General features: G+C 51.7%; 1 protein-coding gene across 1 annotated transcript in view; it reads right to left on the bottom strand.

Moving 5' to 3' along the window:
* The window catches only part of Zan (zonadhesin), a 44437-nt gene that overhangs the window by 8196 nt on the left and 10371 nt on the right, over nucleotides 1-25870 (bottom strand). Inside the window, exons 12-34 of the mRNA XM_048345574.1 lie at nucleotides 22224-22841; nucleotides 20466-20650; nucleotides 18451-18592; nucleotides 18203-18322; nucleotides 17200-17324; nucleotides 15881-16026; nucleotides 15159-15302; nucleotides 14908-15015; nucleotides 14647-14816; nucleotides 13070-13272; nucleotides 12376-12517; nucleotides 10999-11246; nucleotides 10376-10556; nucleotides 10067-10178; nucleotides 9410-9504; nucleotides 8867-9043; nucleotides 5807-6012; nucleotides 5341-5485; nucleotides 3694-3941; nucleotides 3448-3609; nucleotides 2583-2707; nucleotides 1692-2002; nucleotides 919-1130 (exon numbers count right to left, since the gene is read on the bottom strand). Coding sequence (XP_048201531.1) covers nucleotides 919-1130; nucleotides 1692-2002; nucleotides 2583-2707; nucleotides 3448-3609; nucleotides 3694-3941; nucleotides 5341-5485; nucleotides 5807-6012; nucleotides 8867-9043; nucleotides 9410-9504; nucleotides 10067-10178; nucleotides 10376-10556; nucleotides 10999-11246; nucleotides 12376-12517; nucleotides 13070-13272; nucleotides 14647-14816; nucleotides 14908-15015; nucleotides 15159-15302; nucleotides 15881-16026; nucleotides 17200-17324; nucleotides 18203-18322; nucleotides 18451-18592; nucleotides 20466-20650; nucleotides 22224-22841 — 4325 coding nt within the window. The remainder of the gene's footprint in view (nucleotides 1-918; nucleotides 1131-1691; nucleotides 2003-2582; nucleotides 2708-3447; nucleotides 3610-3693; nucleotides 3942-5340; nucleotides 5486-5806; nucleotides 6013-8866; nucleotides 9044-9409; nucleotides 9505-10066; nucleotides 10179-10375; nucleotides 10557-10998; nucleotides 11247-12375; nucleotides 12518-13069; nucleotides 13273-14646; nucleotides 14817-14907; nucleotides 15016-15158; nucleotides 15303-15880; nucleotides 16027-17199; nucleotides 17325-18202; nucleotides 18323-18450; nucleotides 18593-20465; nucleotides 20651-22223; nucleotides 22842-25870) is intronic.

The raw sequence follows: 25870 nt of genomic DNA, 5'->3' as shown, positions 1-25870 counted from the left end.
GTAAATGCTCTTTGTTCTGGGAATTGAACTCAGGGCCTGGACACTATCCTTCTTTTTTTTTTACTCAAGGCTGGCACTGCTACCTGAGCCACAGCTCCACTTCCTGCTTTTTGCTAGAGATAAAAGTCTCACAGACTTTCCTACATGGGCTGGTTTCAAGCCATGATCCTCAGATCTCAGCTTCCTGAGCAGTTAGGATTACAGGCAGAAAGCCTGGCTTAGAGGATGCAAAAGTTTTATGTAACTACTGTGAGGCGTAAAAGATATGGATTTTGGTTCCAGGACCTTATCAACCCACAGATACTCAGGGTCTAATTTAATTGACCTCAGTCAGAAGCAGAGGTGAGTGTGTGTGTGTGTGTGTGTGTGTGTGTGTATGTGTGTGTGTGTGTGTGTGTGTGTGTGCATGTCAGTGCTGGGGCTTGAACTCAAGGATTTATGCTCTCACTTGGCTTTTTTACTCAGAGTGGTGCTCTATCATTGAGCCATAGCTCCACTTGTGGTTTTTTGCTAGCTAATTGGAGATAAAAGTCTCCTGGACTCTCCTGTTCAGGCTGGCTTCAAACTGTGATCCTTAGAGCTCAGCCTCCTGAGTAGCTGAGATTACAGACATGAGCCACCATTGCCTGGCTGCCCTTTGGATCTTGGTACCTCAAAAGCATTGTTCTTGCCATCTTATGTACATTGGACTGGACCCATTTTACAGATGAGGAAACTGAGGCCCCAGAGGTCATCCTGCACCCAAGTTCTGCTCTTTCCAATCTATCCTGCTGAGTTCCAGTCATGCAGACTCCTCATGTCCCGACACAACCCCTCACATGCCAGGAGCAGCCATAGTGCCAAGCAAATCCCTGGCAGAGAGGATGGGAGGTGCCATCCTCAGGGCCTTCCCCCCCCAACCCCCGTGCATCCACTCACAGCAATGATGGCCCCCTGGGCCGTTCTGCAGCCACAGTAGCTTCTGGGCACACACTGGCCCTCGTTCAACACGTAGTCTGACTGGCAGATGCACCCCTCCATGCAGGTGAGGGGGACCCTGACCTCTGTGCCCTTGCAGTCCAGCTCCTGGCAGGACGGCGAGCAGGATGGAAGGCAGTTGGAGTACAGGCTATGCGCCGGGCATTCCAGAGCTGTGGGATGGAGAGGAGAGAGAGTACAGGAGCCAGAGGGCGCAGGGGCTGTAGAAACCAGACTGCAGGGGGGTGGAGTGTGAGAGAGGAGCCATCAGTAAGGCTTGGGGTGGGGGCTTCCTTCATTAGGCAAACAAAGAATGGGCATGCGCTGTGTGCTAGGCCAAGGAAAGGAGCAATAAGAATGGCTCTATCCCTGCCTCTGGTGGTTCACACCTGTAATCCCAGCTACTATAGAGGCTGAGATCTGAGAATAGAAGTTCAAAGCCAGCCCAGGCAGGAAAATCTGTGAGACTTATCTCCAATGAAACACACACACAAAAAAAAAACCCCAGAAGTGGAGCTGTGGCTCAGGTGCTAGAGCACCCTGGTTCTGAATTCAAGTACTGGCATGCGTGCGCGCGCACGCGCGCGCATACACACACCCACACCCCTAACAACCTGCAGGGGGCTGTCCCTATAGGGGCAGTGGTGAGGGGGCCTGGCTGGGGAAAGCTGGAGGAGGACACGGGCATGCTTTGGGAGAGGCAGGGTTTGGGGGTGAGTACAGGGGACACTCACGGCAGAAGCTGCTATTCCTCCAAATGGGGGTCTTGAGCCCCTCGTTGTGGCAGGCAGCCTCGAAGCCCTGAAGGACTTCGCAGAGGGTTTGGACGAGGCTGTGGGAGAGCCCTCCAAACTCACAGAGCTTGTCTATGCAGCCCAGGATGTAGGGCTTGACATCCACCCTCGTGGCACACTCGGCCCAGGCTGTGGTCTGTAGGGCCTCCTGACAGGCTTGCCGGGTTTTGCCCAGGTCGGCTGGCTGGCACTTTGTGTTCACGGTCTCCTGTACTTCCATTTGCGAGACCTCATCTTCCAGGTTCTGGCAACTGAGACAGGAGGCGTCAGGCATAGGGAAGGCCACTGCTCAGTCCACCCCCACCCACAGAGAATTCTGGGGGACCCCAACATGTCTCCCCTGCTTCATGGGGAAGCTGGTCTGAGCTCAGGGGCACCTCCCAAACAGCCTTGATTGCCTCTCGAGTTTCTAAGAAGAGAGAGAGGACTTTCACATTTTTCCTAGTGAAGGTTCCAGAAGCTCTGGGGTGCAAAGCAGTCTCTCATCCCCTACATTCACACATGACGGCTGACTTGGAGCTGCCAGGTGCTGGTAACTCGGGACTGTAGTCCCAGCTACTCAGAAAGCTGAGATTTGAGGATCATGATTTGAAGCCACATTGGGCAGAAAAGTCCATGAGACTCTGAGCTCCAATGAACCACCCCAAAGCCACAAGTGGCAGTGTGGCTAAAGTGGCAGAGCTCCAGTCTTGAGCAAAAAAAGCTCCGAAACAGCTCAAGGCCTGAATTCAAGCCCCAGAACCAATACACACACACACACACACACACACACACACACACACACACACACGCGTGCGCGTGCGCGTTGGGGCAGTGATAGGGGCTCTTTACGTTGGGTCTAGGTCATGGTTTTGCCAGCTGTCCATGAAGTCGTGGCCATCCTCGGCTAGTTCATTATTGGGCATCATTAGGTCATCCTCATGCTGGCCATTGAAGTTCCCACACACACCACACAGCTGGGGGGACAGATGGATTTTCAGAGTTAACAAGGCCTAATGGCTCCTTCCTTCCTTTTATTTATTTATTTTTGCTGGTTTGGGGGCTTGAACTCATGACCTAGGTACTGTCCTTGAGCTTCTCTGTGCTCAAGGCTAGTGCTCTACTACTTGAGCCAAAGAACCACTTCCGGCTTTTTCTGAGTAGTTGATTGGAGATAAGAGTCTCATGGACTATTCCTGCCTGGGCTGGCTGTTAACCATGATCCTCAGATCTTAGCCTTCTGAGTAGCTAGGATTAAAAGTGTGAACCACCAGTGCCTGGCCCCATCTTTCTGGCCCTTTCTTTCCTCCCTCCCTTCATCCTTCCTTTCTTCCCTTCCCCCTCCCATCTTCCCATCCCTCCTTCCTCTTTCCCTCTTTCTTTTCCTTCCTTCCTCCCTCCCTCCATCCTTTTTTCCTTTCCTCTTCCCATCCCTTCTTTCCCTCTCCCTCTCTCTTTTTCTCTCTTCCTTCTCTTCCTCCTTCCCTACCTTCCTTTCTCTCTCTCAACAAAACCTCACTATGTAACACAAGCTGGCCTCAAACTCCAGATCCCCTTGCCCCAACCTCTTGAGAGCTGGGTGTGGCTGTGAAGCACCACATTCAGTCCTGCAGAGTGAAGGCATCCTCAGCAGCCCCACTTCCTGCCTAATGGAACCACTTGGGTGTGGTGGGATGGAGCTGATTCTGTTCCTCCAATGGAGCCAGGCATTTCTTGCCTTTTTATGATAGGCCGGTGGTACTTTGATCTCCAAGAAATGATCGCCACCATACTTGACTTGTACTCCATTCTTAAGGCTGACCAGGGTATAGTCTCCGCTGGCAGTGATTTTGATCCCATGGTTCCGGGAGGCAGGAAGGGTGACTAACGTCCCGTCAATCTGAAGAGGAGAGCAGGGCCATGAGCAGGAGGAAGGCTGTGGGTGCTTGCCCCAGAGGCCATGCTGCCACACGCACAGGCTCACCAGCACTCGGTGCCCCTTCTGCAAGGTGATACGGGAGTTGAAGATGGATATGTAGACCCGGCGGATACGGAAAACCTTGTTCTCGCCTTCTCTGCTCTCACTCTTGGCACTGATCTCAAAGAACGGCAACTTCGAGCTTGGGTCACACACTTTCACCAGCGTGTGTGTACATGTTCCAAATATGGGCTGACCAACACCATCAAAGCTCATGTACCTCACGTCCTCAGAGACGTAACACACTCCTGTGCCTAGAAGAAGAGAGAGGCTGGGTGCCGGTGGCTCACACCTGTAATCCTCGCTACTCTGGAGGCTGAGATCTGAGGATGCCAGTTCAAAGCCAGCCGGGGCAGGAAAGTCCATGAGACTCTTATCTCCAATTAGCCATCAGAAAACTGGAAGTGGTACTGTGGCTCAAGTGGTAGAGAGCTAGCCTTGAGCTGAAGAGTTCAGGGACAGTGCCCAGGCCCAGAGTTCAAGCCCCACAACTCACAAAAAAAAGAAAGAGAGAGAGAGAGAGAGAGAGAGAGAGAGAGAGAGAGAGAGAGAGAGAGAGAGAGAGAGAGAGAGAGAGAGAGAAGAAATACATTTCGGGCTGGGAATGTGGCTCAGTGTCAGAGTGCTTCATGCATGGAGCCCTAGGTTTGATTCCTCAGTACCACATAAACTGGGGACAAAAAAAGCCATAAGTGGAGCTGTGGCTCAAGTGGTTAAGTAGCTAGCCTTGGGCAAAAAGGAGCTCAGAGACAGTGCCCAGGCCATAAGTTCAAGCCCCAGGACTGGTAAAAGAAAGAAAAAGAATTAAATATAATCCTAATATGTACATGGCACAAAAATAAGTATACATACATGCACGCATGCACACATGCACACCCTGGGTTGCTCAGCATGAAGCTCAATTGCACATTGCCTTGCAGCATGATTTACACCTTGGGGTCCAGCCTCAGATCCATTGGGGGTGTAATGGAAAAAATACAGTTTGAGTCGGGCTCTGGCTGCTCACACCCGTCATCCTAGCTACTCAGGAGGCTGAGATCTGAGGACTGCAGTTCAAAGCCAGCCCAGGCAGACTCTTAACTCCGATTAACCACTCAAGGTCCCCAATGGACAAAAAACAAAAAACCTTTCTAGGAGGGATGTTGCTCAAGTAGTAGAGGGCTTGCTTAGTGAGCTTGAGTACTGTTTTTCTTTTTTTTTTTAAAGAATCTCTTCCTTTATTATTATTTTTTTTTTTTGGCCAGTCCTGGGCCTTGAACTCAGGGCCTGAGCACTGTCCCTGGCTTCTTTTTGCTAAAGGTTAGCACTCTGCTACTTGAGCCACAGCACCACTTCTGGCCGTTTTCTATATATGTGGTGCTGGGGAATTGAACCCAGGGCTTCATGTATACGATGCAAGCACTCTTACCACTAGGCCATATTCCCAGCCCTGAATCTCTTCCTTTATAAGTCATCCAGCCTCAGGCACTCTAATACAGCCAACAAAGTGGACTGCAAAAATGGGAAAACACCACAATGCCCTTCCTGGAAGCAGGAGGCCATCTATCTTGCCAGTTTGTCAAGCTGCACCTGAGGGCTACAGGGGAAAGTAAGAGGCAGAGGGTGGGGGGCAGTGGGATGCTGCTCTTGGTAGCTGTGGGGCAGCCTTCCTACCTATGGCCTGGCAGTGGAATATACCATCCTGGGAGGAGCACATCTGGTTGGCCTGGCAGGCTGCCTTAACACAGGTGATGTTGTTGTTGATCGAGCAGCTGCAGAGAGTGTGGCAGGTCTTCTCTGGGTACCAGCTGTCCCCTACCTGCAGGCCCATGGACAGGAAGAACTCAGTCAATAGGAACTCACAAGATGGGTGGAGCCCTCCCCTGGGCACAGGGATCAGCAGAACCAATAGGAACTCAGAAGCTAGAGACAGGTGGGGTTTCCCTGCCCTGCACCAGCCTCTTAAATGTGTCAGGCTTTGGTCCTCACCCCCTGTCCTGGCCTACCCTGCCACCCTCCCCCGCCCCCCCGCCCCCCCGCCGCTTCTTAGTCTCTGAGCCCTCCATGAGCCCTGCAGATTCCCAGTCACTGGTGAGCAGGAAGTTGCAGGACACTGTCTGCAGTAGGTCAGGGCCCTCACCAGGTGGTAGAAGCCCTCGAGGTCCTGGCAGCCACAGTTGCTGGGGGGCACACAGCTGTGTCCACTCAGGATGTAGCCCCTCTGGCATTCACAGCCCTCCACACAGGGCAGTACAGGGCAGTATGTCGGGGAGCTCAGGGAGAGACAGGCATCTGGGCAGGGATTGGCACAAGGCTTGTAGCTGCTGTTCGGTAGACATTTCAGAGCTGAGGAGGGCACAAGGGGAAGGAAAACAGTTAGGAAGAGAGTCCCTGAGGGCCTTTGTCTGACCGATGGACAAATTGTCATCCATCCATACATTGACTTCTTGATTTTTCCCAGAGCTAGTCTCAGACCTTGATCTTCTCACCTCTGCCTTCTAAGTTGCTGGGATTACAGGCTGAATCATCATAAGCAGCTCTACAGTCTTAACATTCAGTCTTAAAAAGGAAAGCTGTCAGCTGGGTACAGTGACTCAAACCTATAATCCTAGCTACTTGGGAGACAGAGATCAGGCTGGCCTGGGACCAAAAAACAAAAAGCCTTCCCCTATGACCCAGCAGCCCCACTTTTGAGTATCCAAAAGACCACGAACAAAATCACAGTAATGCCACCAGCACAACAATGTTCATCACAGCACAATTTGTCATAGCTAGAATCTGGAACCAACCCAGATGCCCCTCAGTAGACGAATGGATCCAGGAAAATGTGGTACATATACACAATGGAATTTTATGCCTCTGTCAGAAAGAATGATATTGCCCCATTTGTTAGGAAATGGAAGGACTTGGAAAAAAATTATACTAAGTGAAGTGAGCCAGACCCAAAGAAACATGGACTCTATGGTCTCCCTTATTGGGAATAATTAGTACAGGTTTAGGCAAGTCATAGCAGAGCATCACAAGAGCCCAATAGCTATACCCTTATGAACACATAAGATGATGCTAAGTGAAATGAACTCCATGTTATGGAAACAATTGTTTTTTTTTTTTTTTTTTTTTTTTTTTTTTTTTTTTTGGCCAGTCCTGGGCCTTGGACTCAGGGCCTGAGCACTGTCCCTGGCTTCTTCCCGCTCAAGGCTAGCACTCTGCCACTTGAGCCACAGCGCCGCTTCTGGCCGTTTTCTGTATATGTGGTGCTGGGGAATCGAACCTAGGGCCTCGTGTATCCGAGGCAGGCACTCTTGCCACTAGGCTATATCCCCAGCCCAAATGTAGGTTTTTTTTGTTTTTTTTTTTTTTTTTTTTTTTTTTTTTTGCCAGTTCTGGGGCTTGGACTCAGGGCCTGAGCACTGTCCCTGGCTTCTTTTTGCTCAAGGCTAGTACTCTGCCACTTGAGCCACAGCGCCACTTCTGGCCATTTTCTGTATATGTGATGCTGGGGAATCGAACCCAGGGCCTCATGTATATGAGGCAAGCACTCTTGCCACTAGGCCATATCCCCAGCGAAACAATTGTTATATCACAGTTGTAACTACTTTCAACGTCCCATCTGTATCTGTAGCTTCTATTATTGATGATGTTCTTGTATCACCTTCCTGTGGTTGTACCTACACTATCTCTGTAATCTTATCTGAGTATATTGGAAACCGTGTATACTGGTATTAGAAGTAGGAAATTGAAAGGGAATACCAAAATTGAGAGACACAGGGTAAAAAAAGACAAACAACTACAAAAGCAATACTTGCAAAACTGTTTGGCGTAAGTGAACTGAACACCTCAGGGGGGGAAAGGGAAAGGGGGAGGAGGGAGGGGAGTATGAGGGACAAGGTAACAAACAGTACAAGAAATGTATCCAATGCCTAACGTATGAAACTGTAACCTCTCTGTACATAAGCTTGATAATAAAAATTTGAAAAAAAAAACCAAAACAACAACAAAAAAAATCCCATTTAGCCCAGCTGTAAATAGCCAGGAAAAGAAAAGGAGAGTCAATTTCTGTGTTATTTTCTGAAGCATTAAAAATGATAAGTAAACAAGATAATACTGGGAATTTTAAAAAGTCAATTAACCTTAAAGGATTTTCCAAGGTCTGTGTAATTCGTAGGAACTATATAATGAAATGTTTATAATGTCACTAAGGGCTTGGCAACAACTGAAGTGCCTCTGACAGATCAAAGGAAAAATAAAAACATTATTCCATTAAAAAAAAAAGCCAAAAAGCCAAGGGCTGGGACTCCATCCTCACCATGGCTGGGTACAGTGATGTGCACCTGTCATCCCAGTGACAAAGAAAAACACAAATAGGAAGATCACAGTCCAGGCTGGATAAAGTGAGAGCTTCTCTGGAAAATAACACAGATGAGCTGGGTACCAGTGCTCATGCCTGTAATCCCAGCTATTCAGGAGGCTGAGGTCTGAGGATCCACTTCAGGTGGTTTGAAGCCAGTCAGGGCAGGGAAGTCCATGAAACTCTTATCTCCAACTAACCACCAGAAAACCAGAAGTAGTGCTGTGGCTCAAAGTGGTAGAGTACTAGCCTTGAGCAAAAGAGCTCAGGGACAGGGCTGGGAATATGGCTTAGTGGTGGAGTGCTTGCCTAGCATGCATGAAGCCCTGGGTTCGATTCCTCAGTACCACATAAGCAGAAAAGTCCAGAAGTGGTGCTGTGGCTCAAGTAGTAGAGTATTAGCCTTGAGGAAAAGAAGCTCAGGGACAGTGCCCAGGACCTGAGTTTAAGCCCTGAAACCACCACCAACAAAACACTCAGCTGGGGGGCTGGGGATATAGCCTAGTGGCAAGAGTGCCTGCCTCGGATACACGAGGCCCTAGGTTCGATTCCCCAGCACCACATATACAGAAAACGGCCAGAAGCGGCGCTGTGGCTCAAGTGGCAGAGTGCTAGCCTTGAGCGGGAAGAAGCCAGGGACAGTGCTTAGGCCCTGAGTCCAAGGCCCAGGACTGGCCAAAAAAAAAAACAAAAAAAAACACTCAGCTGGGATTATAAGTGTAAACTACTGGTGTCTGGCAAGGCTGAAGGTTTTGTTTTTGCCAGTCTTGGGGCTTGAATGGCTCCCCATTAGTGTGGGTGCTCTAGGGGAAGGGCCACAAGGTGTGGGGTGCAGGAGGTCTTGTTACTCACGGCAGAAGGTGCTGTTGCGCCAGGCCACGGCCTGGCCAGCCTGCGCGCACAGGTCAGCATAGGCCTGCAGGGAGTTGCACAGAGACAGGGCCTTGCCCTTGCTTTCACACTGGTCCTGCACACAGCTGGTGAAGCTTATCTGCGGGGACACTGCCAGGTGACAGCTGGAGAAAGGCCCTGGAGAGTGAGACAGGCGGAGGATACAAGGGTGAGCCCAGGAAGTGAGCTGGGGTCTCTCAACTCCTAGGCAGTATGAATAAGTGGGGGCTGGGAGTACTGGGGCTTGAACTCGGGACCTTGAACTCTTGTTTAGCTTTTTTACTCAAGGCTAGCACTCTATCACTTGAGCCACAGCTCCACTCCCGGTTTTTTGGTGGTTTGTTGGAGATAAGTCTCCTGGGCTTTCCTGCCTGAGCTGGCTGTGCACTGTGATCCTCGGGTCTCAGCCTCCTGAGGAGCTGGGATGACAGGTGCAAGCCCCAGTAACTGCACCTTTGGTCTGCTGTCCCCAGGGAGGATGGGGTCTCCTGAGACGCTTCTCACCCATGGGGTTCAGTAGGATGCCACAGTTCTTGTTCCAGATGGAAGAAGAGTCGTTGTCTTGGCAGCTGGAAGGGCTACTGCCTGCCAGAAAGCAGCTGTGTAGGAAGAGAAGGAGGGATAGAAACTTGGGGCAGGAGAAATGCCCCCAAACTGGAGAAATGTGGAGAGACAACCAGGGAGCAAGGGAAGAGAAGGAAACAGTGCTACAATCCTCAGCTCTCTCAGAAGAAAGAAGAAAGGCCAGCATAGGCAGCTGGAAGGCAAAGTCTCTGGAGGAAATCCCCAAAGTGAGCTTGCCAAAGATATCAAGATGACTTTTCACAAGCTCCATCTTAGAGAGAATGAAGAGATTTGGCAGTTTTTTGGGGTTTTTTGTTTTGTTTGTTTTGTTTTTTGCCAGTCCCGGGGCTTGAACTCAGGGCCTGGGCACTGTCCCTGAGCTTCTTTTGCTCAAGGCTAGCTAGCACTCTACCTCTTGAGCCACAGCACCACTGAAGAATGGAACCCAGGGCTTCATGCATGCTAGGCAAGCACTCTACCACTAAGCCACATTCCCAGCCCTTGTTTTTAGTTTTTAGCACAAAGGGGCATGGCCAGGCTTCCCCAACTGCCTCCCCCTCCTCCAACGCAATGCTTTCCCACACCTTCCCAGCTTACCCTGGGTCAGAGAACTCTGCTATCCTCCAACTAGCCCCGAACTGGGAGGAACTGCTGGCGGGCCTTTTGTCAGGCTTCAAATTGTCATCCAAACTGTTGTTGTTATAGTTTCCTATGGGGGGGGGTGTGACAAGAGATGACAGAGAAGCTGAGGAAATGTGCTGATGTGGGTGCCCTAGGAGACTAGATCTGCTCCCATGATTGCCCCCTTCTTCCTTCTCTCCCTCCCTGACTACGCTTCACATCCAGTATCCTCAGCCACAGTCATCAGCGGAAAAGTCAGCGCTCTGGGCTGCTAACAGAGCTCACCACACAGCCCGCACAGCCGGCCAGCGTAGGACGAGGACACAGACACCATGACCAGGTGGTTCCCGTCGTAGCGGACCTGCAGCCCGAAGTCCGTGTAGAACAGGATGAAGGAGCCGCTGAACCGAATGGTCACCCGGTCCTGTATGAGCCACACGGGCAGAGACACCTGGTGGCCCTCCACCTGCAGGAGCCAAGAGTTAGGGGCTGGGCATGGGGGCAACATCTGGAGAGCAGAAGGGACAGTGGCTGGCTTGCCAGGAGGAGGAGGGGTTCAAAGGAAAGGGGCATGCCTGGTGTGAGTGGCTCCCACCTGTCATCCTAGCTACTCAGGAGGCTGGGATCTGAGGATTGTGGTTCAAAGCCAGCCTGGGCTGGAAAGTCCTTGAGACTCATCTCCAATGAACTACCAAAAAGCTAGACATGGAGCTGAGGCTCAAGTGGTAGAGTACCAGCCTTGAGGACAAAAAACTCAGGGACAAGGCCCAGGCCTGAGTTCAAGCCCCAGGATGGATATTCAAAGAGAGAGAGAGAGAGAGAGAGAGAGAAGAGGGAGGGAGCAGGGAGGGAGGGTGGGGGCAGGCAGGCTGGGCAGTACAGGGTCTGGGGGGCAGAGGAGCACACACCATGACCTTGTAGCCTTTGAGCAGTGAGATCCTGAGGTCGAAGACCACCACGTGCACGGCTTTGATGTAGGACTCATCCAGGTTCCCACCGCGGTTCTCGTTGGTGGCACTCACCACAAAGTAGTTGTCATGGAAGCCTGGCCAGCAGGGCTTGGACAGGACGTAATTGCAGGTGCCCGAGAAGTGGTGAATGGCTCCATCGAAGGTCAGGTAGTGAGGGTCACCTGAGGCCAGGCAGGTGGCCGTACCTGGGCAGTGGAGGGGAAGACGAGTGTCCAAGTCTCCTTGCTTGGGCAGCCCCAGTGCCATCTTGGTGGGCTTTGACCAAGCTGGCCCCCAGGATCCATCCTGGAACTTGGTGTTCTAGGAATTGTGGCTGTCTTACGGATGAGGAAGAAGGGGATGGTTCTCCCTGACTCATTCTCAGAATCCTTTATGATGCTTCTCCTGCCCAGGTAATTATCTAATAGCCTCTATCGTTTACATCTGGAATGTTCCACCAAAGATCCAGAGCCTTGGTCCCAGCATGGTGCTAGTGGGAGGTGGTGGAAATATTAAGGGAGGGATGTAATTGGAGGTCTTTAGGTCATTGGGGGTATGGCCATAATATTCCCCAGCCTTCCTACAGGCCCAGGACAACTCCATGGACTGAAAACTCCAAAGCTATGAGCTAAAATGAGCCTTTCCTAGCCAGGCACAGTACCTGGAGGTGGACATGAAGCAGGGGGTGGAATCAAGGTTCACAAGGCCAGCCCAGGTACAAAAGTTCCCCAGACTCCATCACATCCAATGGCTGGATATGGTGGCCGGTGCCTGTCACCCTCAGCCACCCCGGAGGTGGCCGGGTGGGAGAGGGACACAAACAGGAGGATTACCTGCCTGGGCCAGCCCTGGCAGGAAGTGAGACTCTCTTTTGAAAATAACCAATGGAAAAGGGGGCCGGGAGCAGGGTTCAAGTGGTATAGTGCCCACCTAGCAAACATAGGCCCTGAGTTCAATTTCCCTGAGATAAAATTAAACATAAGAAAGATAAAAGTAAATAATAAAATAGCCCCCCCACTTTTTTTTTGCCAGTCCTGGGGCTTGAACTCAGGGCCTGAGCACTGTTACTGAGCTTCTTTTGCTCAAGGCTAGCACTCTACCACTTGAGCCACAGCACCACTTCCAGTTTTTTCTGTGATATGGTGCTGAGGAATCGAACCCAGGGCTTCATGAATGCTACGCAAGCACTCTACCACTAAGCCACACTCCCAGCTCTCCCCCTTTTTAAAGTTGATGTATCTCAGGTAGCTGTGACAGCTAGACATGGTTGGGCCTTGGCTCTCAGGGAAGCTGCTTCAGGCCTTCCTCTGCTCCCCAAGCCTTCTGACGGCTCACCTAGGGCATGGCAGCCATAGCTGCCGTCCCTCCATCTGCAGGACTCCTGGGCCGTGCAATTCCAGGAACGGCAGCGAATTTTGTGGTTGCTGGTACACATGCAGAGCTCTTTGCACTCAGGTTTGTACCACACATCCCCAGTCTGGTGAAAGGAAGAGAGAACCGTTGGTCCCAGGTTTGGTCCCCAAATCCCACTGCAATTCCTATGGCTGGCTGATTCAGGAGGACAGCCTATCTTCCTGAAGCTCCATGCTTCACTGCAAAAAAATAAAAAAGCTGGCACTGAGCCAGGCATGGTAGTGCATGCCGGTAACCCCAATACTTGGGAGGCTGAGGTGGCAAGGTCACAAGTTCCAGGCCGGCTTGGACTATGTATAGAGACCATGCCTGTAATGCCAGCTACTCAGGAGGCTGAGATCTGAGCACTGAAGTTCAAAGCTGGCACAGGGTAAGAGCCTGTGAGAGTCTTACCTCCAATGAACCCCCAGAAAGCCAGAAGGCAGAGGAGAGAAAGGAGAAAGGAGAGGAGAGGATGAAATCAAACCACTTTCTCTAATCCCAGCTCTAAACGCCCTGGTTTTCCCTGGCCTCCTGTCTCCTGTCTCTTGCCCTGGGCTCTGTCCAAGGCTCTAGAAGGGAGCCAATTCCAGTCTGGCAGCAGGGAAGGCTGAGAAGGCCCACCCCTGTTGTTCACCTTCAAGTACCGCCCTGATGGGGTGATGCACCCGCACTGGGCTCGGTGGACGCACTGGGAGCCACTGAGGATAAAGCCGGGGTCGCACTCGCAGGCCTCCACACACGAATATGGGCAGGGCTTCTGCGTGAACTTCGCCTGGCAGGTCTCTGGGCACGGCTTGGCACACAGGGAGTACCTGCTATTGGGGGGGCAGGCCAGGGCTGTAGAGGGAGAAGTGTAGGTAAGAAGGAGACAGGCAAGATGAGGGAAGGACTGAAGGAGTGGCTCAGGTGGGGATGGGACTGCTTAACAAGCACGAGGCCCTGAGTTCAAATCCCACCAAAAAATAAGAGTAAACATCCAAAAATAAAAAAGGTAGAAATGCGAGCAGGAGTCTGGCCAGTATTGAGAAGCTAGACAGAAGCCCAGCTGACCTCAGTGCTCTGCAGGGTGTAGCCTCTAGGAGCTGGGTCAGCTTCCTGTGACTAGAAACTACCCAGCTGTCTCACAGACACCCATGGAAGCAGCCTTAGCCATGCAAGAAGAAACTCACCCACAGCACTGCAGATACTGGCCTTCCCCCCAGCCCATAAGGGAAGTAGGGGGCTAGGCAAGCAGGAGGAGCTCATGCCTGCAATCCCAGATACATAAGAGGCTGAGACCTGAGGATCACGGTTCAAAGCCAGCCCAGGCAAGATAGTCCATGAGACTCTTATCTCCAATTAACCATCAAAAAGCCCAAAGTGAAAAAAAAAAAAGCCCAAAGTGGCACCGTGGCACAAATGGAAGAGTGACACTCTTCAGTGAATAAAACACCCAGGCTCTGAGTTCAAGTCCCAGAACTGACACTCACAAAAGTTTTCTATGGTAGCTGAGCATTCTACCATTCTCCCTCACTGTGTCTCTGAGTTTCACTGTGTAGCTCGGACTGGCCTCAAACTAACCCATTATGCTCTGGCCTCATCCTCTCTCCAGATGGTGTTAAAGGCAGGTACCCCTCCCTGCAACTCTAGGCTTTTGGGGGGATGTGAGGCACTGGGAGGGTTGAACTCAAAGCCTTGTGCTTGCTAAACAGGTGCTTTACAACTTGAGCCATGCCCCCAGCCCTTCTTGCTTCAGTTATTTTTCAGATAAGTCTTATGCTTTTTTTCACCCCCCCTCAGGCTGGCCTTGAACTGTGATCCTCCTACCTATGGTTCCTGAGGAGATGAGATTACAGGTGGACCATTATGCCTGGCTTATTTGTTGAGATAAGGGACTCCTTAAATTCTGTGTGTGTTTTATCTTTTTGCCTCCAACCTCCTGTTTGTGGCTTCCAGGTAGCATGGACTGCAGGTGTGAATCACCACCTCTGTTCCTCTGGAGTGTCAGAGGACTATGATTTTCTTTTCTCTTGCTATGCTAGGGATGGTGCCCAGATGTATGGTAGGCAAGCGTCCCACTATGGGGCTGCATGCTCAGCCCTTAAAATGACTGTGATTAGTGTTTCTGTCTCTGCCCACAGCCCTGTCCTGGTGTGGGAATGGGAGATTCAACCAGGTGCACCCCAAATCCGTGGGCACCCTGGCTCGGCCCTACTTGTGGGCACAACTCACGGCAGAAGCTGGGAGCCCTCCAGGGCCGCACAGGCAGACCGGCACTCTGGCAGATGGCGGTCAGCGTGGACATGTGGGCACAGAGCATGGTCTGGACTCCTTGGAAACTGCACATGTCTGACATGCAGTTGTCAAAGAAGGAAGTGGCCTTCAGACGGGCCAGGCATGCCCTGGGGGGGGGGGCGGAGGTTAGAGGGCAGGGACGGCTAAATCTCTGGGCACCCAGCAACCCCCTGCACCCTCCCCACCCTGCCTCCATACTCAAAGATTCCATTGGGCAGCTTGAGCTGGCCACAGAAAGCCGGTCCTGACAGTGTGCTGGCCATCTTCAGGTCACAAACCGCCACGGTTTCGTTTCTCTTCTCACACCTAGAAGAGACCTCTCCTGGCTCAGCCTCCTCAGTGCTGGGTACAGTACAGTACCACATGCCTGGCTCTAGTTGGTCTTTAAACAGAGGGTGGAGAAGAGGAAGGGGATACCCAGTCCCTTCATTGGGGGATCCCTCACTCACTCCTTTCTCTTGTTGTGGTCTGTCTGCCAGCTGTGGCCCAGGTCCTCGGCATCCTGGGCCTGGCTACCATCGGGCTTCAAGTTGTCATTGCTGCTTTCTCCATCATAGTTTCCACATAAACCGCAGAGACGGCCTGCAAAGGAACTGTGGGGGCCAGCACAGTGGGGGCCCGCACAGTGCGGGGGGGGGGGATGCCTCAGTCAGCAGGGACCACAGCCAAGGGGTCAGGAAGCTGTGGGTTCTGCAGTGAGAGGAATAAGAGGACTCTGACAAGTGGCCAACTTGTGGCATGCTTTCTGGGCTAGTCTTTCGAGCATATTCCCAAGGTTGTGTATTCTGTTGTTACCCCATTTCCTCCTGTCTCTCGTCTACCTTTGAGAGGTTTTTGTTGTTGTTTTGTTTTTCCACTCATGGGGCTTGAACTCAGGGCCTGGGCACTGTCCCTGGCTCTTTTTCTTTTTTTTTTTTTTTTTTTTTTTTTTTTTTTTTTTTTTTTTGCTCAAGGCTAGCATCCATTTGAGCCACAGCACCACTTTCAGATTTTTCTGTTTATGTGGTGCTGAGGAATCAAACCCAGGGCTTCAAGCATGCTAGGCAAGCACTCTACCACTGAGCCACATTCCCAGCCAAACTGAACGGTTTTGAAATGGCTATGTGCAAACTCCTAGACTGGAGTACTTCAGGAGGGGCCAGGAGGGGTGGGAGGAAGCAATGCCTTTCACCTGGTCACTGTCACATACAGCTGCTGGTCGCCATCCCAACGCACAGTCAAACCAAACGTTGTCTGCAGTACAATGAACCGACCACTCAGAATCATGTAGGCATCCTTAGAAAGCATTAATGGGAGGTTCACCTGTTCACCCCCAACCTGGTGGAGGAAGAAGACAGAGACTGACCTTGGGGAGGTCACAGAAGACCCCAAGACTGCTCTGCACCCTGCCATGGCTGAAGGTGTGACCTGTGACATCCTTCAGAACTTTGTCATTTTTTTGGGGGGTGGGGAGGCCAGTCCTGGGGCTTGAACTTAGGGCCTGGGCACTGTCCCTGAGTTTCTTTTGCTCAAGGCTAGCACTCTACCTCTTGTGCCACAGTGCCACTTCCAGCTTTTTCGGTGTATGTGGTGCTGAGGAATCGAACCCAGGGCTTCATGCATGCAAAGCAAGCACTCTATGTGGCTGGGAATATGGCCTAGTGGCAAGATTGCTTGCCTCGTATACATGAGGCCCTGGGTTCAATTCCCCAGCACCACATATACAGAAAATGGCCAGAAGTGGCGCTGTGGCTCAAGTGGCAGAGTGCTAGCCTTGAGCAAAAAGAAGCCAGGGACAGTGCTCAGACCCTGAGTCCAAGCCCCAGGACTGGCCAAAAAAAAAAAAAAAAAAAAAAAAGCAAGCACTCTACCACTAAGTCACACTCGCAGCCTCTGTCATCTTTTTTTTTTATGTGTGTGCCCCACTAGTCCTGGGGCTTGAACTCAGGGCTTGGACACTGTTCCTGAGCTTTTATGCTCAAGGCTGGTCCTCTACCACTTAAGCCATGGCTTTACTTCTGGCATTTTGGTGGTTTATTGGAGATAAGAATCTCACAGGCAGAGTGCTGGTGGTTCACACCTGTAATCCTAGCTACTCAAGAGGCTGAGATCTGAGGATCACAGTTCAAAGCCAGTCTGGGCAGGAAAGTCCGTGAGACTCTTATCTCCAATTAACCACCAGAAAACTGGAAGTAGCACTGTGGCATAGAGTGCTAGCCTTGAGCTAAAGCGCTCAGGGACAGTGCCCAGGCCCAGAGTTCAAGCCCCATGACCGACAAAAGCAGCATCAACAAAAAGAATATCACATACTTTCCTGTCCAGGATGGCTTCAAAGGGCAATCCTCAGATCTCACCTTCTCGAGTACAAGGATTACAGGCGTGATCTAGCTTAAGCATGCTTAGCTTGCCATCATTGTTCAATTTAAAGCCATCTCTGGTGGCACTGGCCAGAAACAGGCCACACATGGTTAGGCCTGGTGGTCACAGTGGATAGGTGGGCCCCAGGCTCACCAGTATGCGTCTGCCCTTGAGCAGGGTAACAGAGGTCTTTGACAAGGCCAGGTAGACTTTACTCAGGCAGGACACGCCTTCCACACCCCGCTTCTCATTCTCAGCTGTCACCATGAAGAATGGTTCTGAGTGGAGAAAGAGGGAAGAATAGAGCCCAGGGGCTCGTTTAACCAGGATTTTTGAGGTGGGCACCACAAGGCTGAGAGCTACATATGCAGCCCCACAGCTCCATTTGTTGGGTTTAGTGGCTCTCTACTTCACTCAGGGAACATGTCCTTCTTTCATAAGCCTAGATCTAAACTTGCTCACCTCCATCCACCTGATATTTCTACTACAGGCCATTTACACACACTGGGTTCGTGTGTGTGTGTGTGTGTGTGTGTGTGTGTGTGTGTGTGTGTGTATGCATGCACATATACACATGTGGCTGTCCTAGGGCAGTTTGAACTCAAGGCCTGGATACTGTCCCTGAGCTTCTTTATTCAAGGTTAGCACTCTACCACTTAAGCCACAGCTCCACTTCCAACATTTGTGGTAGTTACTTGGAGATAAGAGTTTCATGAGCTTTCTGGACTGGGCTGGCTTTGAACCATGATCCTCATATCTTAGCTGCCTGAGCTGTGAGGATTACAGGCATGAACACCAGTGCCCAGCTCACACATGCTGCTGGCTTATCCTGGAGAGGACATGACATGACATATGCACTTCTCCAGCACAGCCTGCCTCTCAGAAGAGGGCTTTCCCTGCCCAGTGGACTGAACCTCCCTCTGGGAGGCTGCATGATTATCATTATGCCAGGGAGACCCTCAATAGTGCTTATCTCAAATGCCCTTTCTCTCAGTAATCTCAGTTGAAGAAGGGTGGACCTAGGGGTCCCACACCCTAGCCTTTGCACTGCAGAAGAGCTTGCCTCAACATGGCTTTCTATCCCAGCCCTGCCCTGGGGACCCACTGTGCCACTCATGCCTGGCACCTCTGGCCTCAGGCCTTCCCCAGGGCCCACCTGTCGTTCTGTTATGACAAGTTTGTGTCAAGATGTAGGTGCACCTGCCGGTGAAGCCAATGTGCCTCTCGTCAAAGGTGATATAATGAAGAGCTCCGTAGACCACACAGGTGGCAGATCCTGCCCAGGAGACAAATGGGGACCGGGTGAGCTGCTTGGCTAATAACCTCACATCCCAGGAGACATGCCCAGCTCCATCACCACCACCCCCATCCCCGGATGTCTCCACCCTGGCTGACAGCACTCACCAAAGGGGTAACATCTAAACTTGTGGTCCCTCAGCTCACACACCGTGTTAGTCTTGCACTGAGCTTTCTGGCACTCTATCTTGTCCCCAGATGAGCAACGGCAACGCTCTGAGCAGTTAGAGTTGAACCACTCCTCTCCAGGCTAGGGGCAAGGGACCCACAGTCACAAAGCCATCACTCTTGGGTCCTTCCTCTTTGACCAGGAGTCGACTTGAGCTTACTCATGCTCCCACCCCTCCCCTGATATTCCCACTACCATAGGTCATTTGCACAGGCTGGTTTACCATGCTGGAATACTCTTCATTTCCATAGTTCTAAACCATTCTGCAGAGTTCAGCTTAAGGGTGACTTTCCCAGAACACATGAGGAACTCCGGACAACCAGAACTCTTGTGGGTTTTCTTTTCTTTCTTTTTCCTTTGTGCCAGTCTGGAGCTTGAACTCAAAGCCTGGGGGTTGTCCCTGAGCTTTGTCGCTTAAGGCTAGAGCTCTACCTCTTGAACCATACCTTCACTTCCAGCTTTTTGATGCTTAATTGGAGATAAGAGTCTACCAGACTCTTGGACTGGCTTCAAACTGTGAACCTCACATCTCAGTTTCCTGCTTAGCTAGGATGAGAGGTGTGAGACATTTGACTTAGTACTGGAGTTTTGAACTCTGCCTGGATGTGTACGGGTACCACTGCACTCTGCTCTCATTTGAGAAGGAGGGTTCGTCAACTTTTCTGCCTGGATTGCACTCAAATCTCAGTCTTCTCTAGAAGGTAGGATACTAGAAGCCACTAGTGAACAGCTTCCTTGTGCTTCTTGGAAACATGAAATGAGTATACATAGGTGGGCACTGGTGGCTCACACCTGTAATCCCAGCTACTTAGGAGGCTGAGATCTGAGGATTGCTGTTTGAAGCCAGCCTAAACAGTCTGTCTGTCATGGGGCTTGAATTCAGGGCCTGGGCTCTGTCCCTAAAGTCTTTCGTTCAAGGCTAGTGCTCTACCACTTTGAGCCACAGTTCCACTTCTGGTTTCCTGGTAGATCATTGGAAATAAGTCTCATGGACTTTCCCGCCCTGGCTGACTTTGAACCGCTATCCTCAGATCTCAACCTCCTGAGTAGCTAGGATTACACACGTGAGCCACCAGCAGCCAGCTTCCTTGACACCTGCCTCCCCCCCTCCCCCAAATCTTTATTTTCCAGTGCTGGAGATGGAACCCAGGGTCTTAGGCCTGGTAGGTAAATGCTCTGTCACTCAGCTATACCTCCAGCTCCAAATCAGAGAGATACTGAGACTAGAGGAAGGACTTAGCATAGCACCATGGAGAAATGGCTCTCCTGCACAGCCAAGCATCAGAGTGTACTAAGGTGTATGCATCACCAAGATGTATGGCCACAACACAGGGGAGCAAAACTCACACGCTACTGGACTCTGATGGCTCATGTCTGTTCTCTCAGCTACTTGGGAGGCTGAGACCGTGAGGACTGTGTGAAGCCAGCCTGGATTGAAGAGGGTGCAAAACCCCTTCTCAACACAAAGCAGAGCCCAGTGGCAGACACCTATCATTCCAAGCCAGGGAGAAGACTGAGACTGGGACTGAGGAGTGAAGTTCCAAGCCAACTTGGGCAGAACAGGCTATGAGGCCATGACTCTATAAAAGCTGGAAGCTGGACAAGGTGCTCCATGCCTGTCATCCTAGCCACAAAAACAGAGTCCAAGCTGGGCATCAGTGGCTGACCCCTGTAATCCCAGCTAATCAGGAGGCTGAGATATGAGGACCTTCATTCAAAGCCAGCTCAAGTAGTAGAGTACTTGCCTAGCAAGAGAGAGGCCCTGAGTTCAAACTCCAGTACCATTGAAACCAAACAAACCCCACATCCTAAATGAATGGCTCCTTCAGTCACAGAGCTTTGAGCTGAGTCCTTGGGAAAAGCCAGATTGATTTTACCTGGCAGCAGCTACAGCCCAGACCCAGGCATTTGTCCATCAACCTCCCTCCCAGAGCCCAGCATCATGCAGCCTTACCTGGTAGTATCTGTTACTGTAGAAACAAGGGCAGGACAAGGCACTGATGCAGTTGTTCTGGCTCAACAAAAAGCCTTGATCACAGACACAGCCTGGCAAGCAGCGGGGCTCACAAGTGGGTCTGGGGTTCTCACAGGAGGCAAGGCACATACAGGGTTCATAGTGGGCATTTGGCGGGCAGCTCACTGAGAAGAAAAGAGCCATTGTCAAGCCTTCAATCCATAGCTGCTCCTCAAAGCGGCTCTATTCCTCCTCCACCCCAGAAATCAAATTCTTCTCTAAAGAAGGCCTGTATTTATCCTGCCACAAGAAACAAGTTCTGAAAACAAGTTCTGACATGATACAATACAGAGAGACCTTGAAGACACTGCTCAATGAGAAAATCATGTTAGCCAGGGCCTGGTGGCTCATGCCTTTATTCCTAGCTACTCAGGAAGCTGAGATTTGAGGATCATGGTTCAAAGCCAGCCTGGGCAGAAAAGTACAGAGACTCATATGCAGCAAAAAGCCAGAAGTGGACCTGTGGCTCAAGTGATAAGGGGTCAGCCTTGAGTTGAAAAGGGACAGTGCAAGGCCCTGAGTACTGGCAGAAGAAGAGAAAAGGAGAAGGAGGTGGAGGAAGGGGAGGAGTACTCAGAAAGCTGAGATCTGAGGATTGCCATTTGAAGCGAATTCGGGCAGGAAAGTCCATGAGACTCTTATCTCCAATAAACTACTCAGAAAAAGCCGAACATGGTACTGTGGCTCAAATGGTAGTGACAGCCTTGAGCAAAAAGAAGCTCAGGGACAGAGCCTAGGTCCAGAGTTCAAGCCCCAGAACTACGTACACACACACACACACACACACACACACACACACACACACACACACACACACACCGCCACCACCACCACCACCACCACCACATACAAAGTTTCTACTTTCTTTTTTTTTGCCAGTCCTGGGGCTTGAACTCAGGGCCTATGCACTGTCCCTGTCTTCTTTTTGTGCAAGGCTAGCACTCTGCCACTTGAGCTACAGCGCCACTTCTGGCCTTTTCTACGTATGTGGTGCTAAGGAATTGAATGCAGGGGGTCATGTATAGGAGACAAGCGCTTTTGCCACTAGGCCATATTCCCAGCCCTAGTTCCCACTTTCTACACAGCTGCCTTGCTGTCTCCCCAGCTCTAAGCAATCCTCATTGTACTGGGGCTTGGACTCAGAACCTCACCCTCTAATTAGCTTTATTCCTTTGTGGTTGGTACTGTAGCACCTGAGCCATGCCTCCAGCCAGGGTTTTGGTGGGTACCTGGAGATAATAGTATCATACACAACAAAAGAAAACTAGACTAAGAATGTGGCTTACTGGTAGAGTGCTTGCCTAGCATGCATGAAGCCCTGGATTCAATTCCACCACATGAACAGGAAAGTCAGAAGTGGCATTGTGGCTCAAGTGGTAGAGTGCTAACCTTGAGCAAAAGAAGCCAGGGACAGTGCCAAGGCCCTGAGTTCAAGCCCCAGGACTGGCAAAAAAAAAAAAAGTCTCAAAACTTTTCTGCCTGGGCTGGCTTTGAACTGAGATCCTCTAGATCTCAGCCTTCTAAGTAGTGAGCCATCAGTGCCTGGCTCTGTCCTCATTCTTGTTTTAAAAAGTACCCTAGAACTGACTCATCTCCACATCCAGGTCTGCCTTCCTACTGGGAAAATTCCTCTCCCCAACTTCCTCCCACCCACCGTGCTCCAGTCAGCCCTGTGGCTGGTGCCCCAATTCCACATACCTGTGGTGAGTGTAGCATTTCTGGTGGTGGATGGGGCTCGACTGGCTCCTGATGTCCACACTGTTGTTGACTGAGTGTGGAGAGTGGGCTTTTCTGTGGGGAGTGTGGGCTTTTCTGTGGGGAGTGTGGGCTTTTCTGTGGGGACTATGGGCTTTTCTGTAGGGACTATAGGCTTTTCTGTGGGGAGTGTGGGCTTTATTGTGAGAACTGTGGGCTTTTCTGTGGGGACTGTGGGCTTTTCTGTGGGGATTGTGGGCTTTTCTGTGGGGATTGTGGGCTTTTCTATGGGGACTGTGACCTTTTCTGTGGGGACCGTGGCCTTTTCTGTGGGGACCATGGGTTTTTCTGTGGGGACTGTGGCCTTTTCTGTGGGGACTGTGGCCTTTTCTGTGGGGACCATGGGCTTTTCTGTGGGGACCGTGGCCTTTTCTGTGGGGACTGTGGCCTTTTCCGTGGGGACCATGGGCTTTTCTGTGAGGATTGTGGGCTTTTTAGTGGGGACCGTAGGCATTAGGGTCAGGATGGTGGGTTTCTCTGTAAGGACAGCGGGTTTTTCCGTGGGGATTGTGGTCATTTCAGTGGTTCTTTCCACTGGGACTATGGGCACTTCAAGTGGGACTGTGGTAGATTCTGTGACTGCTTGTGTTGGAAATGTGGTTGTTTGAGTGGTCGCTTCTGTTGGGACCATAGTCATTTCAGTGGTTGCCCCCGTTGGGATTGTGGTCGTTTCAGTGGTTGCTTCCATTGGAACCATGGTCATCTCAGTGCTTGCTTCAAGTAGGACCGTGACCGCTCTTGTAGTTGAGGCTATTTCACTGAGAGCTTCAAACAGGATGCCAGCTGCTTCCGAGGCTACTTCAGCTGGGACTGGGGTTGGGACTGGTTCTGTGGTTGATCCACCAAGAAATGTGACTGCTTCTGGGGTCAATCCCCCTGGAAACATGGTTTCTGTAACCACAGTAGGCCCAGCTGGAAGCATGGATGGTTCTGTGATTGATCCACCTGGAAAAGTGGCTGGTTCTGAAGTCGAAACCCCTGGAAATGTGGCTTCTGCCACCATGTTAGGCCTAACTGGAAACATGGTTGGTTCTGTGGTCAATCCACCTGGAAACGTGGCTGCTTCCGGGGTCGATCCCCCTGGAAGCGTGGCTTCTGCTACCATGTTAGGCCCAACTGGAAACATGGCTGGTTCTGTGGTTGATCCACCTGGAAACGTGGCTGCTTCTGGGGTCGATCCCTCTGGAAGCGTGGCTTCTGCTACCATGTTAGGCCCAACTGGAAACATGGCTGGTTCTGTGGTCGATCCACCTGGAAACGTGGCTGCTTCTGAGGTCGATCCCCCTGGAAATGTGGCTTCTGATACCATAGTAGGCCCAGCTGGAAGCATGGCTGGTTCTGTGGCCGAGCCACCTGGAAACGTGGCTGCTTCTGAGGTTGAATCCCCTGGAAACGTGGCTTCTGCTACCATGTTAGGCCCAGCTGGAAGCATGGCTGGTTCTGTGGCTGAGCCACCTGGAAACGTGGCTGCTTCTGAGGTTGAACCCCCTGGAAATGTGGCTTCTGCTACCATGTTAGGCCCAACTGGAAGCATGGATGGTTCTGGGGTTGATCCACCTGGAAATGTGGCTGCTTCTGGGGTAGATCCCCCTGGAAGCGTGGCTTCTTCTACCATGGTAGGCCCAGCTGGAAGCATGGCTGGTTCTGTGGTCAATCCACCTGGAAATGTGGCTGCTTCCGTGGCTGATCCCCCTGGAAGCGTGGCTGGTTCTGTGGTCAATCCACCTGGAAATGTGGCTGCTTCCGTGGCTGATCCCCCTGGAAGCGTGGCTTCTTCTATCACAGTGGACTCAGCTGGAAGCATGGCTGGTTCTATGGTTGATCCACCTGGAAATGTGGCTGCTTCTGGGGTAGATCCCCCTGAAAATGTGGCTTCTTCTACCATGGTAGGCCCAGCTGGAAGCATGGCTGGTTCTGTGGTCAATCCACCTGAAAATGTGGTTGCTTCTGTGGCTGATCCCCCCGGAAGCGTGGCTTCTTCTACCACGGTAGACTCAGCTGGAAGCATGCCTGGTTCTATGGTTGATCCACCTGGAAATGTGGCTGCTTCTGGGGTAGATCCCCCTGGAAACGTGGCTTCTACTACTACGGTAGGCCCAGCTGGAAGCATGGATGGTTCTGGGGTCAATCCACCTGGAAACGTGGCTGCTTCTGGGGTAGATCCCCCTAGAAACGTGGCTTCTTCTACTACGGTAGGCCCAGCTGGAAGCATGGCTGGTTCTGTGGTTGATTCACCTGGAAATGTGGCTGCTTCTGGGGTCGATCCCCCTGGAAACGTGGCTTCTGCTACCATGTTAGGCCCAACTGGAAGCATGGCTGGTTCTGTGGTCGATCCACCTGGAAATGTGGCTGCTTCTGGGGTAGATCCCCCTGGAAATGTAGCTTCTGCTACCATGTTAGGCCCAACTGGAAGCATGGCTGGTTCTGTGGTTGATCCGCCTGGAAATGTGGTTGCTTCTGTGGCTGATCCCCCCGGAAGCGTGGCTTCTTCTACCATGGTAGACTCAGCTGGAAGCATGCCTGGTTCTATGGTTGATCCACCTGGAAATGTGGCTGCTTCTGGGGTCGATCCCCCTGGAAGCGTGGCTTCTTCTACCATGGTAGGCCCAGCTGGAAGCATGGATGGTTCTGTGGTCAATCCACCTGAAAATGTGGCTACTTCTGGGGTCGATCCCTCTGGAAATGTGGCTTCTGCTACCACAGTAGGCCCAGCTGGAAGTATGGATGGTTCTGTGGTCAATCCACCTGGAAATGTGGCTGCTTCCAGAGTAGATCCCCCTGGAAGCGTGGCTTCTTCTACCATAGTAGACCCAGCTGGAAGCATGGCTGGTTCTGTGGTCGATCCACCTGGAAATGTGGCTACTTCTGGGGTCGATCCCCCTGGAAATGTGGCTTCTGCTACCACAGTAGGCCCAGCTGGAAGCATGGGTGGTTCCGTGGTTGATCCACCTGGAAACGTGGCTGCTTCTGGGGTAGATCCCCCTGGAAACGTGGCTTCTTCTACCATAGTAGGCCCAGCTGGAAGCATGGATGGTTCTGGGGTTGATCCCCCTGGAAACGTGGCTTCTTCTACCATGGTAGACTCAGACAGAACCATGGTTGGTTCTGTGGTTGTTCCACCTGGAAACGTGGCTGCTGCTTCTGTGCTCAATCCAGATGGAAACATGACTGGTTCTGTGGTCGGTCCCACTGAAAGCGTGGCTGGTTCTGTGGCTGATCCACCTGGAAGTATGATTGGCTCCATGGTTGCTTCAGCCAGGTCTGGCGCTGCTTCACCTGGAGATGGCGCTGCTTCCCCCGAGGCTGGTGCTGCTTCAGCTGGAGATGGCGCTGCTTCTGCCTGAGCTGGCGCTGCTTCCCCCGAGGCTGGTGCTGCTTCAGCCGGAGATGGTGCTGCTTCAGCCGGAGATGGCGCTGCTTCGGCCGGGGCTGGCTTTGCGTCAGCCGGTGCTGGCGCTGCTTCGGCTGGGGCTGGCTTTGCTCCGGCCGGGGCTGGTGCTGCTTCGGCTGGGGATGGCGCAGGCTCAGCCGGGGCTGGCTGTGCTTCAGCTGGGGATGTGGGTCCTTTGGTGGTTGTCTGGCCTGGGACT

The sequence above is a fragment of the Perognathus longimembris genome, chromosome 1 (assembly GCF_023159225.1).
Source record: "Perognathus longimembris pacificus isolate PPM17 chromosome 1, ASM2315922v1, whole genome shotgun sequence".
NCBI classification, from domain to species: Eukaryota; Metazoa; Chordata; class Mammalia; order Rodentia; family Heteromyidae; genus Perognathus; species Perognathus longimembris.
This window is presented reverse-complemented; position numbering and strand designations above follow the sequence as displayed.